This window comes from Amblyomma mixtum, chromosome 2, assembly GCF_055824585.1.
Source record: "Amblyomma mixtum isolate Tamu chromosome 2, ASM5582458v1, whole genome shotgun sequence".
Taxonomy (NCBI): Eukaryota; Metazoa; Arthropoda; class Arachnida; order Ixodida; family Ixodidae; genus Amblyomma; species Amblyomma mixtum.
This window is the reverse complement of record NC_143013.1, coordinates 261,633,544-261,653,417: the sequence shown is the minus strand read 5'-3', so window position 1 is coordinate 261,653,417 and position 19,874 is coordinate 261,633,544. Positions and strand designations below refer to the sequence as shown.

Below are 19,874 nucleotides of genomic sequence, written 5' to 3'. Positions count from 1 at the left end.
CATTTTGTTTAGTATATGTAGGTTTGGGAAAGAGCCTGTTTGTAATTGTCTCCAAGTGACAGCTTCCTCTCTGCTGAGAGATTTGTGCGGTGGGGGATACCGCAATCTTCTGCCTCTGTAGTTTTGTAGTATGGCCGAGTAATCCCTGGGTGCTGGCGCGAGTTCCGCGGGTATCATCTGAGCCCGCGGAACTCGCGCCAGATGATACAGAAAAAATTCAGGGAGCACTTTGGCTCTCTAAAGGGCTGCAAGGCGAAAGCCTTTTCTGGCGCACCATTTGGCACTGATGTCTATTTTATTTTTTCTATCCTAGATTGTCTCTTTTCTAAGTTTTAGTTGTTTGGATTTTCATTATTTACTTTTTATTTCTTCTTTTACTTTTCCTTTCCTCATTTTGCTTTTAATTTTTATTTTTGTACTTTTATTTTCTGCAATTCTTTCTTTTACGCTTTACTTTTTATTTTTCTTTTATTTTTCTTTAGTTCTTTATTTCCGTGGTTGAACTCATATTTTCGAATCTGCGCCATCGATCTCCCCTAGTGGAGATCAGTGATCCGCGCACTCTGACGCACCCATTTCGGCAAAAAACGCTTGACACATCTCCTGACAAGCTTCGGCTAACAACCTTCTGTTGACAACGGTGAAGAATTAAGGGCTTTAAAAGGCGCCTGTGTGCGCCGAAGCGGCGGCGTCGGTTGTAACGGGACCAGATATGCACTTTCCTTTCTTTGTTTTTGTTTGAATGTGAAATGAAGGTGAAAACCGCAATCGCCGCAAAGCCCGAGGTCCCGTAGTGAATGAAGGTTTCGCTTAATTTGTTTCGAGGAAAGAAAACGGAGCAGTCTGCCTCAAATCTCAGTGGACGCCTGAACCTGGCCGTAAGGGAGGAAGGTGGGAGCGAAAGAGGAAAGAGAGAAAGAAATGCCGTAGTAGAGGTCTCGGGAATAATTTCCACCACCTGGGGATCTTTAACGTGCACTGACATCTCACAGCACATGGGCGCCTTTTTCGTTTCGCCTCCATCGCCGCCGCGGTGGCTCAGTGGCTATGGTGCTCGGCTGCTGGCCCGAAAGACGCGGGTTCGATCCCGGCCGCGGCGGCTGAATTTCTTTGGAGGAGAAATTCGAGGCCCGTGTACTGTGCGATGTCAGTGCACGTTAAAGAACCCCAGGTGGTCGAAATTTCCGGAGCCCTCCACTACGGCGTCTCTCATAGCCTTAGTCGCTTTAGGACGTTAAACCCGATAAACCAACCTAAACCAACCGAAATTCGGCCGCCGCGGTCGGGTTCGAACCCGGGTACTCCGGTTCGGTAGCCGAGCGCCTAACCCCTGAGCCACCACGGCGGGTTAAACTTCTAAACAATTTTCTGCGTTTATTATGGGGGCAAAACTTTAAAGGCGGCCGTGTGCTGTGCGATGCTATCGCATGTTAAAGATCACCAGGTGCCCGAAAAGGGACAGCTCAGAAGGCCATTTATGCACCTTTCCTTTCCTCTGCTCTATCTGGAGGCCAAATGACGGCGAAATCTACGGCAACCTTGGCTTTACATAGCGTAGTGAAGCTTAACCTTCAATTAGGGAAAACGAAGGTGAAATCTCCAGACACGGTGACTGGTTTTACCTAAAGTCCCTGTACGAGCTTTTCTAAAAAAAGCTGATCTAGGGACTTTAGTTTTACCTAGCGTACTGATGATTGCGCTTCAATAAGGAAAAGTGCTGTTAAGCACAGAGGATCGGCGAATTCCCTCCCAGAAACGCGCCAACTATTAAGGCGAAAGCCTTTAATGCCTCATGCTGTCGTTAGCAATCCGTGTTGGCAGCCGTGTCTCCGTCCGTGTCGGCAGCCGTGTCTCCGCCCGGGTCGGCAGCCGTGTCTCCGTCCGGGTAGGCAGCAGGTTCTCCGTCCGGGTCGGCAGCCGTGTCTGCGTCCGGGTCGGCAGCCGTGTCTCCGCCCGGGTCGGCAGCCGTGTCTCCGCCCGGGTCGGCAGCCGTGTCTCCGTCCGGGTCGGCAGCCGTGTCTGCATCCGTGTCTGCATCCGTGTCGACAGATGTGTCCGCGTTTTGACGGGTGTCCACCGAGATATGGGAGACAGTTACTGCATGACTTTTTTTTCTCAAATACAATTTTCAGTTTCTTCATTACGGCCCCTCTTTCTCGTTCTCTCACTCCCACTTCCTCCCTTCCTGTACGGTGCGGTTCGGGTGTCCATCGAGATGACACAATTTCCTGTCCTCTAAAAGCGTTGCGTTCAAAGGGCAAGGCATCGCACCGAAGGAGTGGTGGCGTTCCTCCCTTCCTTTACGTGCGGTTCGGGTGTCCACCGAGATGACAGAGAATTACTGCGCCATTTGCTTTCCTCATAAAGCGTTGCGTTCAAAGGGCAAGGCATCGCACCGAAGGCGTGGTGGCGTTCCTCCCTTCCTTTACGGTGCGGTTCGGGTGTCCACCGAAATGACAGAGAATTACTGCGCCATTTGCTTTCCTCATAAAGCGTTGCGTTCAAAGGGCAAGGCATCGCGCCGAACGGTTGGTGGCGTTCCTCCCTTCCTTTACGGTGCGGTTCGGGTGTCCACCGAGATGAGAGAGAATTACTGCGCCATTTCCTTTCCTCAAAAACCGTTGCGTTCAAGGGGCAAGGCATCGCACCGAAGGGGTGGTGGCGTTCCTCCCTCTCTTTACGGTGCGGTTCGGGTGTCCACCGAGATGACAGAGAATTACTGCGCCATTTGCTTTCCTCATAACGCGTTGCGTTCAAGGGGCAAGGCATCGCACCGAAGGGGTGGTGGCGATCCTCCCTTCCTTTACGTGCGGTTCGGGTGTCCACCGAGATGACAGAGAATTACTGCGCCATTTGCTTTCCTCATAAAGCGTTGCGTTCAAGGGGCAAGGCATCGCACCGAAGGGGTGGTGGCGTTCCTCCCTTCCTTTACGTGCGGTTCGGGTGTCCACCGAGATGACAGAGAATTACTGCGCCATTTGCTTTCCTCATAAAGCGTTGCGTTCAAGGGGCAAGGCATCGCACCGAAGGGGTGGTGGCGTTCCTCCCTTCCTTTACAGTGCGGTTCGGGTGTCCACCGAGATGACAGAGAATTACTGCGCCATTTGCTTTCCTCATGAAGCGTTGCATTCAAAGGGCAAGGCATCGCGCCGAACGGTTGGTGGCGTTCCTCCCTTCCTTTACGGTGCGGTTCGGGTGTCCACCGAGATGACAGAGAATTACTGCACCATTTCCTTTCCTCAAAACGCGTTGCCAAGGCATCGCGCCGAAGGGGTGGAGGCGTTCCTCCCTTCCTGTACGGTGCGGTTCGGTTGTCCACCGAGATGACAGAGAATTACTTTGGGGACTGCCTGGCTGCGCTACAACACGCTGTCGCGTTCCACTCCTAATGGTGAAGGTTAAGCGGCATTAATTAGCAGTTAATTAGTATTTAGTCATTAATCAGTAAATAGTCACAAATTAGTGATTTGTCATTACTTCGTCATCAGCCCCGCCTCGGTGGCTCAGTGTTTAGGGCGCTCGGCTGCTGACCCGAAAGACGCGGGTTCGATCCCGGCCGCGGCGGCTGAATTTCGATGAAGGCGAAATTCTAGAAGCCCGTGTGCTGTGCGATGTCAGTGCACGTTAAAGAACCCCAGATGGTCGAAATTTCCGAAGCACTTCACTACGGCCATAGCCTGAGTTGTTTTCTGACGTCAAACCCTAACAAACCAATAAATTAACCAATTATGTGTGACGTCCTCCAGTGATGACGTCACCAGTGTCGCATAAGCAAAGTGGTGCGGAAAACGCTTTCGCCTCTACGCACTTTAGACAGTCAAAGTGCCCCTGAATTTTTGGTTTTGGTTTTATGAAGTTTAACCTCCCAAAGTGACTCAGGCTGTGAGGGACCCCGTAGTGAAGGGCTCTGGGAATTTCGATCACCTGGAGTTCTTTAACGTGCGCTGTCATCACACAGTGCACGGGTCCCTCAGAATTTCAGCTCCATCGAAATTCGACCTCCGTAGCCAGGATGGAGCCAGGTCTTGCAGGTCAGCAGACGATTGCCATAACCACTGAGTTGCCGCGGCGGCTCCGTAGGGAATGGACAAAGGAGGTGCAGTGTTTGACGGCTCTGGAATAGGTTTATGGTTTATCAGGGTTTGTGACGTTCAAAATCGACTACGGCTACGAAGGTGCCGTAGTGAAAGGCTCCGGAATAATTGGACCACCTGGGTGTCTTTAACGTACATCGGCATCGCGCAGCAACCGGCTGCTTTTTTGCATTTCCCGTCCATTAAAACGTGGCCGCCGCGGACGGAATGTTTTGAAGGGAAAGTATGATCACAGCATTTATTAAACGTAAATGTCAAATATCATTAAACTGAATAAGTCCGGTAGATGCGCGGAGGGGCACAGCGGAGACGCACTGGAGTTCCGTTGGGGACAGGTGGCCTTGACCAGGCGGCTCCACGTCCAGTTGGCCCGGCGTGAAATGGTGTGTATGCGTCCAGGACCCTGCGATGAAAGAATAAAACAATGCAGTCATGGTCTTTTAAAGCGTAAGCGTTGCATGGCTGTGTTTGTGGAGCTTGTTGGAATTATTACGTCGAACGAATTTGTTTGTACGAAAAAGAACGGTACCATCAGATAGGGGATCAAAAAATCTCGCTTTACTGGCGCCCTGATGATATGACGCTTGTGTAAATCCAAATCGCAACAGACAGCGCTATACGCGTTATCTGTTAGCTCCTGTGGTCTTCATGCCAGACAGTGGACATTCAGAAAGCAAACCACCCGTCAGTGTATGGTAGAAAAAGGAGGAAAAATAAGTTCCCCAGTTCCTGCTTCCCTTGTTTTAAGTCCCGATAATTAGGGCAGCATTCCTGTCTTCTGCGTATCTGGAATGCAAACTGTTTCATTGCAACCGTTTTGCAATGGCCACAGGTCTGTCATAATTGTAACCATTCAACTGCAGGACGTTTCCACGGTCATTATGTTGGAAGTATTTTCGAGGTATCGAATACCGTGAATTCTGCGAATTCAGCATTGTGCAGGTTATGGTACAGGGCGACCTTACGTCAGCTAAGACTTGGGTGAAATATCATGCAAGATGATAACGAGCCTACAGTGATGGCTACGACAAAGACGAGTATTTATCCTCAAGCTGCTGGAAGTTATAGCTGACTTGCCCGTAACATCTGGAAGTCTTATCTCCAGAAGTGAGCTTTCTCAAAGAGGTCTCAATAATGAAAGGGGATTAAAGTTAGATGAGCATGTAGCAGTACCTGTTCAAATACTTGTGAATTCACAGCTTATGTTTCTAAGGAATATATTATATGCGTGCTCACCAGTGGCAGCTTGGGAAACCAGGAGCGCCTAATGTCCGGCTGTGTAGGCGCCCTCGTGATCTCAATGGTTGCCAAGTGCCCGGAATTCGATGAACACCTATGCTTCGCTGAGCTTGAGGCCCAGGATGGCCCGGAGCGATGCGGGGCCTGCATAGCCCCTAGCCCGCAAGCAGGGTTCCGAATCCAAGATCACTGACAGCACCGAGCTGCTGCTACAGGAAGTGGTGGTATCGCTCCTCCCGAGCTGCTAGAACGGGGAAGTAATAAAGACATGCAGAGTTGACATAACAGTAACAAACATCATTCTCAATCCAGACAGCAGCTACGCGCATCAATTAAAATTTCGATCATCCTGCAACATTCCCCGTTCTTGTTGAGTATTTCTCATGAGTTGAAAGATAATAACCTGATTTTCTGCGAAACTCAAGATCCTTTAATTCACTGAGCTTCTCATCGTGATCAAAATGAATACAGCCTAAGAACGTAGACAACGACTACTCCTATATGCTTCCGGTTAAACCTTGCCTTTGCGGGAAGCGGCCACGTTATCCGGAGCTTGGACGTAATGTAATTGTTTGTTGCTGTGAGCTTGAAAAGAGCGCCAAGATTGCAGTTTTCGTTACTGTGATATAAAGTTGAATTCGCGCGATGCATGCCAGAATGCAGAAAAGCTTGCTGTCACGACGCGGCTGAGTTTGCTCCTTGCTTGAATTCTTTATCGTACAACAGATGTTATGCACTCCTGCACGGCGTGCGTTGTTCAGTTGGGTGGCCACGCTCTGCCGAAGACACCCTTGCCGTCAAACGAGGCAATCACAGCTTGCTTTTATTGGTGGAAAAATATGGAATACCCTTCCCCACGAAGTAAAATACGCTCAAAATTTCACTCCTACAGCAAAAAAATTCTTTCGGCACATACATACTAAGAACTAACGCTTACTCAACCTGCTGCGCATATTCGTTTTCATTATTATTTCTTTTTTGGACATAGACGATGTTTTTCATATTATAGAGTTGTTCCGTGTAATGTTTTTTTTTAGGTTTATGGTTTATGCGGTTTAACGTCCCAAAGCGACTAAGGCTATGAGAGACGCCGTAGTGAAGGGCTCCGGAAATTTCGACCACCTGGGGTTCTTTAACGTGCACTGACATCGCACAGTACACGGGCCTCTAGAATTTCTCCTCCAAAGAAATTCCAGCCGCCGCGGCCGGGATCGAACCCGCGTCTTTCGGGTCAGCAGCCGAGCACCGTAACCGCTGAGCCACCGCGGCGGCGTAATGTAATGTTTTTTTTTAGAGCGCAGCTCTTTGGCGTCCGTTCCTGGGTTTCGCGTCGTCGTCGGCCTCGTAACCAGCTCCGCCCCTTCAATTGGTCAAAATGCTCGTGACGTCACAGTGCGCGAATTTCAAATGGGGCCAATTGTACTTTGGCTAGTAACCATGCAACCAATCAAAGGGATCGTATAGTGATGCTGCAACTAAGTTGGACTGAGTTTAGTTAATTGCTTAATTAATCAATTAGCCTAATTAATATAGAGGACAATGAAGAGGTCAGAAGAAAAGAAAAGAAAGACGCGCGCCGCAGCGACAACAGCGTCCGCGGAAGGAGACGCTGCTGAAAAAACATAAGTACGAAGCCGCGTTCCCTCCACCACCACGGACTTCCCCACTCAGTAAGACGTTGCTCGTTTCATATACGTTGTGTCGAACATCCTAGACAGTTCCAACAATTGACAGGCTAATGACAGAACACGATGGATAGAAATAAAATTATATTGTAAGCAATTTCTTCGCCTTCTTCGTCGTCGCCTCTCTGGCTGCGACTTCATTCTCTTTCACCTGAAGATTCCCATCGTCATCGCTTGAGGCTGTTCGCTTGGAAGACGTCTCTGGCGAAAGGGCTAGAATAAAACTTCTCCGTGAAGTCTTCCCTTACACGTGGTGGAGGTGCTCCTTGGATTCCCCGTATCCTCTTTCCACGCTTCCCCCTGGAGCTGCGTTCCGGTCGCCGCTTGTGTACTCTGACCATCATGTCTCAAGAGGAGAACGCCGCCGGCCCAGGTCCCTCCCGCTCGCCCTCTGCTGCCCCCGCAACTTGGACCGTGAGCAGCCGCCAACGCGACCCTCAGATGTTTGCTGGCCTCCGCGGCGACGACGTCGACGACTGGCTTGACCACTACGACCGCGTGAGTTCTTTCAACCACTGGGACGACCCCCTTAAGCTGCTCAATGTGTCCTTTTATTTGACTGACGTCGCCCGCACATGGTTCTTGAATCATGAGACGGATATCCCAGACTGGACAAATTTTAAGCAGCAGTTGCGACAGATTTTTGGCTCTCCGGCTGTTCGCTCTGAAGTAGCCAAGAAGAAGCTCGCTGACCGCATCCAGCGCCCTGCCGAGTCGTACACTTCTTACATAGAGGATGTACTTGCTCTCTGCCGGCGTGTCAATGCCACAATGACCGAATCTGGCCGTGTTCGCCACGTCCTGAAGGGCATCGGCTCTATGGCGTTCAACGCCCTTGCCGGCCAAAACCCTACCTCCGTCGATGCCATCATAGAGACCTGCCAGCGCCTCGATCAGCTGCAATCCATCCGTTTGCAACCTGACCCGGCTGCCTCCCTTTTGCCCACCGACTCGGACCTGCGTAGCCTGATTCGAGCGCTCATTCGAGAAGAGCTTCTCACCTACAGTTCTTCGTGCCTGTCCGAACCTGCGCCTCCTGCTCCGTCATCTACCGGTGCTGGCCTACGCAGCATGATTAAAGAAGAGCTGGCGTCGATCACCTGCTCTCTGGCACCCGACACTTCTGCTCCTCGCCCGAAACCCACGTACGCTCAGGTCACTGCCATGCCACCTGTCTATGGCCCGCCTCCGATGCCGGAGCCACCGCGTCACCATGTCACAGCTTTGGCCCCTCCAACCTCAACGCCCCCGTTCTACACGCCCTGGCGCCCCAACCGCCCGATTTGTTATTACTGCGGCTTCCGGGGCCATACTTCCCGCTTCTGCCGTCGGCGCCTTCAGGACGAACGTCGCGGGTATGACGCCTTCGAAAATGCCTATGCACCTCGTGGTCCCTCTCATCAGCGCCGTTCCTTCACGGACTCTTCCGGACGTTCTTCGTCACCTTCCTCCAGTTCTGTTCCGCCTCGTGATTATCGACCCACCAGAGCTCGCTCCCCTTCGCCGTACCGCCGCTCTTCATCTCCACTCCGACCCGCTTCTACCGCCCCTGACCTTCGCTCGGAAAACTAGCTGGTGCAGTTTTTGGAGGGAAAGCTGCATGCTCTGGACACGGACAAATACCTCCGGAGCGCCCGTCCAATATGGTTTCAGTGTGGGTTGAAGGTTTAAGACTAGAGGCTTTGATAGACACGGGCGCTGCCGTTTCTGTTATTCATAGTGACTTATGTTCTCGCTTGCGGAAAGTAAAAACGCCGTACGATGGGCCTCCCCTGCGTGGAGCTAACGACGTCATCATTCGCCCATCCGCTAAGTGCACTGTCCGGGTTTCTATTGACGGTGTCCGTCACCATGTACAATTTGCCGTGCTGTCTCCTTGTGCTTACCTTATGATTTTTGGCTGGGATTTCTTGTCTTCCGTCAGTGCTTTTATTTCTTGCCGTGACCGCATCGTCCAAATGACCGAGAGCGACCCATCATCGGAAGTCCCCGAGCCCTGTCATCGCCTCATTGCCGCTGCAGATTCGGTTTTACCCGCTGGGAGTCAAAATCTTGTCACGCTTACTTCTGATACCATCGTTCATGGGGATGTGCTCATCGCGCCTTCTGATCGGCACCTCATCAGGGGACTTGCCTTGCCGCCTAGCCTGGTTCGGTTTGAAAATGGATCTGCCATCGTCGCTGCCGTGAACACTTCCTGTGAACCTCTCGTGTTACCCAAAGGCACTTCTTTTTCCTGCACGTTGGACATGCATCCGGTTTCCCTCGTCGTGCTTACAGCGCCCTCCTCCCAGGCGCGCCCTTCAGCGGACGTTTCTCTCTCCATCCTTTCTGCCACCATCAATCCAGACCTCCCGGCGTCGCAACGGCAAGAGTTACTGGATTTGCTTCGCAAGCACCAAGACTCGTTTGATGTGAGTTCCGCTACCCTGGGCAAGACTTCTGTTGCCGAGCACCACATCGTTACCGGAGGTACCTCGGTTGTTCGCCGCCGCCCGTATCGCGTTTCTTTGTCTGAACGCAAAGTCATCGAAGACAATGTCAGTGATATGCTCCGCCGAGACATTATTCGCCCTTCTGCCAGTCCCTGGTCTTCCCCGGTGGTTTTGGTGAAGAAGAAGGATGGGTCAGTGCGATTTTGTGTTGATTACCGTGCACTTAACAAAATTACTCGTAAAGACGTTTACCCCATGCCCCGGATAGATGACTCTCTCGACTCTCTCCAGGGAGCTGAATACTTTTCCACCCTAGATCTCCGTTCTGGTTACTGGCAGATTCCCATGCATGAAGCAGACAAAGAAAAAACCGCGTTCGCTACTCCCGATGGCCTTTACGAGTTTAATGTTATGCCGTTTGGACTGTGTAATGCTCCTGCTACTTTTGAACGCATGATTGATACAGTTCTTCGCGGCCTGAAATGGAAAACCTGCTTATGCTATCTGGACGACATTGTTATTTTCTCTTCAACTTTTCGTGACCACTTACGCCGCCTCGATGAAGTGCTCGCTTGCCTCGCTTCTGCTGGCCTTCAACTCAATACGAAAAAGTGCCACTTCGCCAGGAAAGAAATCACCATTCTGGGCCACCTCGTCAGCCGGGACGGCATTCGACCCGACCCTGATAAGCTTGCCGCTGTCCTAAACTTTGCCCGTCCCCAGCAGACTAAAGAACTGCGTAGTTTCCTCGGACTGTCCTCTTATTTTCGGCGTTTTATACGAAATTTCGCTACCATTGCCGCGCCATTGCATCAGCTCCTCACTGCTCACAGTGCTTTCGTTTGGACTGAGGAATGCGAAAGTGCTTTTCAAGCCTTGAAGCAAGCACTCACCTCCGACCCTGTCCTTGGCCACTTCGACGATACGGCTCCCACCATTCTACACACTGACGCTAGCGGCCACGGCCTTGGTGCTGTTCTCCTGCAACGTGATAGTGCTTTTCGTGAAAGAGTTATTGCGTTCGCCAGCCGCACTCTGACACCTGCGGAACGTAACTACACTATCACTGAGCAAGAATGTCTTGCCGTCGTTTGGGAGTTCATAAATTCCGCCCCTATCTTTACGGCCGCCACTTCACGGTCGTCACAGACCATCATGCGCTATGCTGGTTGTCCAGCCTCAAAAATTTTACTGGCCGCCTTGGGCGCTGGGTTCTTCGTCTCCAAGAGTACAGTTTTGACGTTACCTACAAGGCCGGTCGAACGCACCGAGACGCCGATGCCCTTTCTCGTTGCCCGCTCCCGAAGTCTTCGTGTCGCTCTTCTGCCCCACCTTCCAACTGTCACAGCGACTCCTCATCGTCGCCGGCTCTTCTGCACGTCGCCGCCCTCCACTGCTTCGCATCTGACGACTTAACCGCCCTTGTGTCGGATCAACGCAACGATGCTTATTGCCGCTCCATAATCGACCGTCTGTCGGGAACTTCCTACCCTTCTACCGCTCGGCTTCGTCGGCAGCTTCGGCAGTTCAAACTCGACAACGATGTGCTCTGCCGCTACGTTTACTGCCCTGATGGCACCCGCTGGGTTCCAGTGGTACCACGTACCCTTCGCTCCCGTGTTTTGGAGGCCCTCCACGATGACGCGACGGCCGGTCATTTAGGTTTTCACAAAACTTACGACCGCGTCAAGAGCCGTTTCTTTTGGCCTGGCCTTTCGTCAAGTGTCGCTAAATACGTCGCATCTTGCCCGCTGTGCCAGCGCCGAAAACAGCCAACTTCACCTCCTGCTGGACATCTGCAGCCTCTACCATGCCCCGCCACGCCGTTCGCCGTCGTCGGCATCGATTTGTACGGCCCGCTTCCTCTATCTACACGAGGTAATCGCTGGATAGTCACTGCCGTCGACCATCTGACACGCTACGCCGAAACCGCAGCCTTGCCTGATGGATCGGCGCCCGAAGTTGCTACATTCTTTCTACAATCCATCGTACTGCGCCACGGCGCCCCTCGGGTGCTTCTCAGTGACCGCGGCCGGACGTTCCTTTCGACCCTTCTTGCCGAAGTTCTGCAATCTTCTTCTACAGTTCACAAGATGACGTCCAGCTACCACCCCCAAACCAATGGTCTTACTGAGCGGTTCCATCGCACCCTGTCCGACATGATTGCTATGTACGTCGAACCTGACCACCGGAATTGGGACGCAGTCCTTCCCTTTGTCACTTTTGCCTACAATTCCGCCTTACAACGAACCACTGGTTACTCCCCGTTTTTCCTCGTTTACGGCCGTTCTCCCACTACCATTCTCGACGCCTCTTTCTTCTCGACGCCTGCGAACTCTTCACCGTCTGTCCCTGACCAGTTCCTCGCCCGCTTGGCCCGGTGCCGCCACCTTGCTCGCCTGACCACGGAAGCCTGCCAGGAAGATCGCAAGAGTAACTACGATACCACGCACCGCGTTGTCTCGTTCAACCCTGGAGACGAGGTCCTGCTTTCTACCCCTCTGCGGACGCCTGGTCTTTGCGACAAGTTCCAGCCTCGTTTCATTGGTCCCTACTTCGTGCTCGACCAAACTTCTCCAGTCAACTACCGCGTAACTCCTGTTGATCCTCCTCCGGACCGCCGTTACCGCGGGACTGAAATTGTACACGTTTCCCGTCTCAAGCCTTTCCTTCGGCGCTCTGCACCCGAATAATCGCGGCCAGGCTGGCCGCTTCGGCCCGCGGGGGAAGTTAGTGTAAGCAATTTCTTCGCCTTCTTCGTCGTCGCCTCTCTGGCTGCGACTTCATTCTCTTTCACCTGAAGATTCCCATCGTCATCGCTTGAGGCTGTTCGCTTGGAAGACGTCTCTGGCGAAAGGGCTAGAATAAACGTATCCGTGAAGTCTTCCCTTACAATATAAATATGAAATAGCCTAATTAACCTTTCTAGTTAGACCGCATAAATCAATAAAACCGAGAACGAAATTGGTCGAGTTGGGGAATCGAACCAGGGTCTCCGGAGTGCGATACGAGCACGCTAGCCACTCCGTAATGCCAGCTGAATGGTTTGGAATGAACAAAGGCGCGTCTAGCTAATACGGCGTCTTCGTTCACTCCCATCTTCCCCCTTTCCCTTACGGCGAGGTGCAGGTGTCCACCCAGATATGCGAGAGAGAAACATTTCCTTTCCTCAAAAAATAAATTTACCGTCCAGCAAGGCGTACAGCCGAATTGGCGATGGCGTTCTGTGGACTCCCTGACAGCGTTGCAAGACGCTGTCGCGTTCCACTCTTACAGGCGAAGCCTAACATGTTAACCACACATCAGTAACACACGCACAACCAATGGACGTGTCATTCGCTGGCAGCATTTGATTCATCATTCACAACCACATTCGTGACAGAATGCTGTACTAAGGCTTTCGCCTTGCACCACTTTAGACGCCAAAGTGACTCCTAATTTTAGAGCGCAGCTCTTTGGCGTCCGTTCCTGGGTTTCGCGTCGTCGTCGGCGTCGGCCTCGTAACCAGCTCCGCCCCCCTTTCATCCCCCCAGCGCTAGCAGCGACCGACTGATACCGCTGGATGCCGCTGACGCCGCTAGAGAGTCAAGATAACGTGACTGCATAGAACACCGTCGCCGCCATGCAGAAAGAGGAGGAAAGGGTGTCCCCCCCCCCCCCTGTTCGTGTGTGGCGGATAGGGTGCTCTTCAGTTGCCGACGCGCCGGTTATTTCACGTAGGCCCCGGCACGTCGACGAATACGTGACCACCTTCCCACGGCTAGACCTGGTTCTTAGCGCTGCGGAAGCGAGGGTATCATATTGTTTGTGTCGGCATCGGCGGCGTTGTCCCTGAAACCAACTCCGCAGCTGGGGTTGACTCACTATCGAAAAGGTGAAACAGCTTATTTGCTGCGCTCAAATTTCGCATTAGGAAGTAACGTAATCGTCGGTAATTTTTTTTTTATTTCTGCACTTGTATTATTACAGATGTATCTACCCCGCTGTTACAAGTTCTACCTGCATTGTACTGGAGTGTCTGTATGATTGTATTTCATTTTTTGGACCCATGACTAGCCTACGGCTACGGGTCCAGACAGTGTTGGACACATCTTTGTGTACTTTTAAATGTAAATAAAGAATTTGAATTTGAATGAGAAGCCGCGGGGCTTAGGAGTGCAACCCCCGCGTTGGCTCAGTGGTAAGCGCTCTTGTCTGCCGTGCCGGAGTGCCCGGGTTCGAACACGACCTCGGCGGTCGCATTTTATTGGAGGGGGAAATGAAAAGGCACCCGTATGTCGTGCGACGTCTGTTCACATTGAAGATCCACAGGTGGTCGAAATTATTGCGCAGCCCTCGACTACGGAACCTTTCCCCCTTGTGTTGCTTCACCCACAACTTTGTCCCTTCCTTTCGGCGGTTTCCACCGAGATTTGGGACAGTTACTGCGCGATTTCCCTTCCTCGAAAACCAATCTTCAATTTTGAAGCGAAAAGCTTCACTAGGCTAGTCAACACCGCGTTTCCAGTGAGCCAGAGGCCAGATTTGCCACTTCTGCGCATGCGCGAAACCGAGCGACGTCACGCGCAGCGCAGGTGTCTGCCGACTGCGGAATAAAAAAAAACAATAAAAAGAAGGACAGAAACGAGAATTAAAACAAAATGAAATAAATAAAACATCAGAAATAAAAAATAAATGAGATATAAACAGGGGGCCAGGAAACACTCATATCTCGGTGGACACCCGAACCGCACCGTATGGGAAGGCAAAAAAAAAAAGAAAATCGGTTTTACGGAAAGGAAACGAAGCCAGTCTCTCATATCTCAGTGGATACACGAACCGTGCCGTGAGGTCCTTAAGGAAAATGAAATCTTAGTGTATACCCGAAAGGAATGGACACCACAGTACATGTCTCTAAAGCAATTTTTTAAGACAGCACCCAATTCATTACACGCGCATCTCCTCCTCCGTACAGGCAGAGTGTGGACGGCCGAAAGCCTCTACCGTTATCGTGGTGCTCTCAGTGCATTGTGCCCGAACTGCGACAGCCATGACGTCAAAAAAGAGCGTAACTGAACCTTTCGCTTGTATATCCGAGGTTAACCACAGCTAAGCCACTGCCAATTTTAGAGCGCAGCTCTTTGGTGTCCGTTCCTGGGTTTCGCGTCGTCGTCGGCGTCGGCGTCGGCCTCGTAACCAGCTCCGCCCCCAATTTCATGCTTTTCAATTGGTCGAAATGCTCGTGACGTCACAGTGCGCGAATTTCAAATGGGGCCAATTGTACTTTGGCTAGTAACCATGCAACCAATCAAAGGGATCGTATAGTGATGCTGCAACTAAGTTGGACTGAGTTTAGTTAATTGCTTAATTAATCAATTAGCCTAATTAATATAGAGGAGAATGAAGAGGTCAGAAGAAAAGAAAAGAAAAGAAAGACGCGCGCCGCAGCGACAACAGCGTCTGCGGAAGGAGACGCTGCTGAAAAAAAAACATAAGTACGAAGCCGCGTTCCCTCCACCACCACGCACTTCCCCACTCAGTAAGACGTTGCTCGTTTCATATACGTTGTGTCGAACATCCTAGACAGTTCCAACAATTGACAGGTTAATGACAGAACACGATGGATAGAAATGCAATAATGTAAATATGAAATAGCCTAATTAACCTTTCTATTTAGACCGCATAAATCTATAAAACCGAGAACGAAATTGGTCGAGTTGGGGAATCGAACCAGGGTCTCCGGAGTGCGATACGAGCACGCTAGCCACTCCGTAATGCCAGCTGAATGGTTTGGAATGAACAAAGGCGCGTCTAGCTAATACGGCGTCTTCGTTCACTCCCATCTTCCCCCTTCCCCTTACGGCGAGGTGCAGGTGTCCACCCAGATATGCGAGAGAGATACATTTCCTTTCCTCAAAAAATAAATTTACCGTCCAGCAAGGCGTACAGCCGAATTGGCGATGGCGTTCTGTGGACTCCCTGGCAGCGTTGCAAGACGCTGTCGCGTTCCACTCTTACAGGCGAAGCTTAACATGTTAACCACACATCAGTAACACACGCAGACAGCCAATGGACGCGTCATTCGCTGGCAGCACTTGATTCATCATTCACAACCACATTCTTAACGTACGCTCCCTTGCCGCACACGCCAAGGACGTACACCACGATCACATTCTGCGCCATTCCTCTGTACTTTGCTTTGCTGAAACCTGGATGGATCCCGAAGAGCCTCTCGAAATCATAGATTTCCTATACTGCTGTGGGGCTCGCAGAGACCACAACACAGCGACGGGAGTCGCTATCTACTTGCGCACAGGTCTCTCTGCAATACCAGTCGAAATGTTTGGCACGTCACATGAACTTGGCGAACTGTGCGCCGCAAAGTTGCCCAACGGCTTGCTGGTAGTAGCTGCCTACTTCGCCCCTACCGCACTCACGAAAGACGTCGTGCACTTCCTGCAACTCGCATTAGCCGTCCATCGATCCACACCGATGTTAGTAGTGGGGGACTTTAATGTTGACATAAAGACAAACAGCAATTTCCTAACACTTATGCGGGAGAACATCCCGTTCCTCTCGCTCGTAACGCGTCCCACGGCTGTGACAACCTCGCGAGGCACTTGTATAGATCTCGTCTTTGAGAATCAAGCATTGGTGTACCAAGTCGAACATATATCAGTCTATTTCTCCGACCACAAAGCTTCCTTCATGACTGTCAAGAACTGTTAGTGGAATCTTTGTTAATGGAATACGTGTGAAAAATAAAAAAAACTCTGTGATAGCGAATACATGTGTTGCTCGATTTCTTTGCCTCAATCTATCGAAAAGGTGAAACAGCTTTTTGCTGCGCTCAAATTTCGCATTACGAAGTAACGTAATCGTCGGTAATTTTTTTTTTTTCAGGATGTCATCTAGCACGCGTAACTCTGCGGCGCCCATGTCAAGTGCCCTTCTCTTTTCCCCGGCAGTATCCATCAGATCACTCTAGCTAACTACATGGCACCCACCGCGGTTGCCGAGTGGTTATAGGTCTCGGCTACTGAGCCTTCGGACCCGGGTTCTAACATAGAAGCGGCGGTGGCGTTACGGTGGCACCGCAACGCTAAAAATGACAGGACATGCTCTGCAGGTGCAAAGTTTCAACGCGCTAGCAAGCAGGTGATCGTAGTGCCGGCATGAAAATTGCCTTTTGATGAAACGAAATGACGCAGTAGTTGTCTCACATCTCGGTGGTCACTTCGACAGTGCTTAAGGAGGGAGTGAGAGAAGGAAGGAGGTGCCGCTGTGGAGGGCTCCGGAATAATTTCGACCCCCTACGGACCTTTAACGTGCAGCAACATCGGACAGCACTTGGGAGCCCTTTCGCGCTTCGCCTCCACCGAAACGCGGCCTACGGGGTCGGGTTAGAACCCGCGATCTCTGGCCCAGTGGCCGAGTGTTCTAACCACTCAGCCATAGCGGCGGGATACTAGCGACAACATGGCGACTTTCCAAACCACAGCAAACCCCTTACTATTCACTTCTCTTGAAGCGCTGCCACAAATTCGACCACCATCTTTTTCACACAGAACCAATCTTTTACCGTTTTGCTTTTATCCGCCATACTGGCCTATTTAAGGCAGTGTGTTTAAGACACGAAAAGGCACTGCACGTTTCGCCTGGGCTATGTTTGTTGCGAGCCCCATGAGATTCTTCTTGCTGGAAGTGAAGGAAAGATGACAATTTTGTGATGTTTAACTCTTATCAGCCTTGTTGTACAGAGCGAAAGCTCTGTACCATTGCTTCGCATGTCTCGCTTGTCGTTTCTCCTCAGTTTCGGCGGCTCGTTTAGCTCGCGTCCTCTGCAGTACAGCTTGTCGGCGAGCTGTATCGACTGGATGATCGGACGCTGCTTGAAGGCGACGCCGAAGAGTTGGCACAACCCGTCCGAAGCGCGCCTTATGCATATCGAAACTTAAAGGAGAGACCGCCGACGTAGCAACTGTTCCACACTTTCCTAGTCTCGTGGTATCACAGTGGTGGCGTCGGCCTGTGAGCGCGAATGGGTCTGCCTGGCGAGTCACGCGCTTTGCCTGCGTTCGGGGCCTCACGGTGAAACGCGCATCAAGACTGTCCTTGAGATTTATGTTGGAATAGACCTCTTCCTCTAGGAAATTGCTCGGGCCTTGCCCGCCGCGGTGGTTGACGCGCTCGTCTACTAAGCCGAAGTTTCCAGGTTCGAACCACGCCCGGGCGGCCGCACTTAGATGGCGGCGAAACGCAAAAGGCGCCGGTGCGCTGTGAGTGAACGGACGCTAATAAAAATCAGCAGGTGGCCGAAATTATTATAGAGCCCTCTCTTTCTGACTTTCTCCTCTCACTCCCTCCATTTTCTGTGTCCTTATGGCGCAGTTTTAGGGGTCCACCGTGATGTGACAGAGATACTGCGGCCTTTTCTATTTCAATTCGCGCCTTAGACGCAACGAATACTGTTTACACTGGATTTGTAAACTGCATTACTGTTGGAGCTTGCTAAGTAACTCGTACCTCGAAATGATTTCTCGTCGGGAATCTACCTCGTGATTTCGCACCCTGTGCCGACCATCTTTGTTTCAAAGAACGCCATCAGCATCAGCGATCAGCATCAGCATCAAAGAACGCCATCAATAACGACATCAGCATATCTAATGTTTCTTACCGGCTCGCAATCCTCCAGCTCTGGCAATTCCGGGTCCAGGGAAGGATCCTCCGCTCTCTCTGCGGCGCCGCGCTGCGATTCCTCCCGAGGCCCGCGCTGCTCAGCCCTCCGCACCTTGCGCCGCTGAATCGTGTCGCATGGATTTTGGCGCTTGAAGCCGGGACGCTGCGCCGGTCGTCCGAGTTGAGTACCGCCACTGATGGCTCCTAGGTGCAGAGAACCCGTTGAAGTGCTTTTCTTGGGTGGGCTCGACACAGACTCATCCATGATGGTGCTTCCGAAGTTGACTAGGGGCCCAGTCCAGTCAGCGCAATCGCGATCCTGGGTCCTTTTCACGCACCGAAGTGGACGCTCGGAGGTGGTAACTCAACCGGTTAAGCGGCTGCTGAAAGTTTGACCTAGCCTTCGCTCTTGCGTTGCGTTTTTATCAGTGCCGTGAGCGTTGCGGTTGCTGACGTGCTGCGTGAGGCGTTCGGAACGCCGCAATTGTCCCGTGCGCCTACCCAATCATCTTTTAAGGCGAAAACCTTTAATGCCTCATACTGTCGTTAGCAGACGCGTCGGCAGGAGTGTCGACAGACGCGTCGGCAGGCGTGTCGACAGACGCGTCGGCAGATTTGTCCGCCTTTCGGCGTCACTGCTTAAAAAGAAACTGCGCCGGGGGGGCGAATCGAACCAGGGCCTTTGGCATTTGAAGCGTAGACGCTACCACTCCGGGCACGAAGGCTCAAGGTTCCAGCATGAATAAAGGCGCATCTAGTGAATGCGTGGGTTTCATAAATAAAATAAAAGGAATAAAGTCAAGAAAAGGAAAAATAAAAATGAAAATAACGAAAAAGCAGAAATAAAAACAAAATAAAATAGGATACCAAAATAAAAATATAAAACAATAAAAACAAGAAAAGGAACAAAAGTAAAAAAAATATGATAAATAAAAAGTAAATAAAAACAAACAGTGCGCCAGGAAACGTTTCGCCTTGCAGCACTTTAGAGGACCAAAGTGCCCCCTGAATTTTTTTCTTCTCCTCCTCGCTGTGAAGGCTGTGGTTTGTTGTTGTTGTTGCGACTGAAGGAAGGATGAAAAGGAAAGTGCACAGCCCTGCACAGTGGCTCGAGCTGTGCCACAATGGCCTCCACGTTCAGAGGACAGTTGAAAGATGTCAGAGGAACGCAGCGGCGGCCGCTGTTCCATGTATACGCTGCGGCGGCGGAATTTCGATGAAGGCGACATTCTAGAGGCCTGTGTACTGCGCGATGTCAGTGCACGTTAAAGAACCGTGGTGGAAATTTCTGGAGCCCTTCACTACGGCGTCCCTCATAGCCTGAGTCGCTTTGGGACGCTAAGCCCCAATAAACCAAACCTAAATAGATAAAGGCGCCTGTGTGCTGTGTAATGTTAGTGGACGTTAAAGATCCCCAAGAGGTCGAAATTATTACGCAGTATTCCACTACGTCGCCCCTTCCTTCCTTCCTTCCTTCCTTCCTTCCTTCCTTCCTTCCTTCCTTCCTTCCTTCCTTCCTTCCTTCCTTCCTTCCTTCCTTCCTTCCTTCCTTCCTTCCTTCCTTCCTTCCTTCCTTCCTTCCTTCCTTCCTTCCTTCCTTCCTTCCTTCCTTCCTTCCTTCCTTCCTTCCTTCCTTCCTTCCTTCCTTCCTTCCTTCCTTCCTTCCTTCCTTCCTTCCTTCCTTCCTTCCTTCCTTCCTTCCTTCCTTCCTTCCTTCCTTCCTTCCTTCCTTCCTTCCTTCCTTCCTTCCTTCCTTCCTTCCT

At 51.3% G+C, this 19,874-nt stretch overlaps 1 protein-coding gene across 2 annotated transcripts; it reads right to left on the bottom strand.

Moving 5' to 3' along the window:
• Nucleotides 1–4,318: 4,318 nt before the first annotated feature.
• On the bottom strand, nucleotides 4,319–18,839 carry LOC149363772 (uncharacterized). Of its 2 annotated transcripts, none has more exons than XM_089573717.1 (3): nucleotides 18,110–18,839; nucleotides 5,331–5,574; nucleotides 4,319–4,497 (listed from the first exon to the last, which is right to left on the bottom strand). In XM_089573717.1, the coding sequence occupies exons 1-2, from the start codon at nucleotides 18,374–18,376 to the stop codon at nucleotides 5,428–5,430; spliced, it is 414 nt and encodes a 137-aa protein (XP_089429843.1). In that variant the 5' UTR covers nucleotides 18,377–18,839; the 3' UTR covers nucleotides 4,319–4,497; nucleotides 5,331–5,427. The 2 variants fall into 2 exon arrangements, with proteins under 2 accessions (XP_089429843.1, XP_089429842.1); XM_089573716.1 differs by having other exon boundaries at nucleotides 5,331–5,577; nucleotides 18,110–18,828.
• Nucleotides 18,840–19,874: the final 1,035 nt, after the last annotated feature.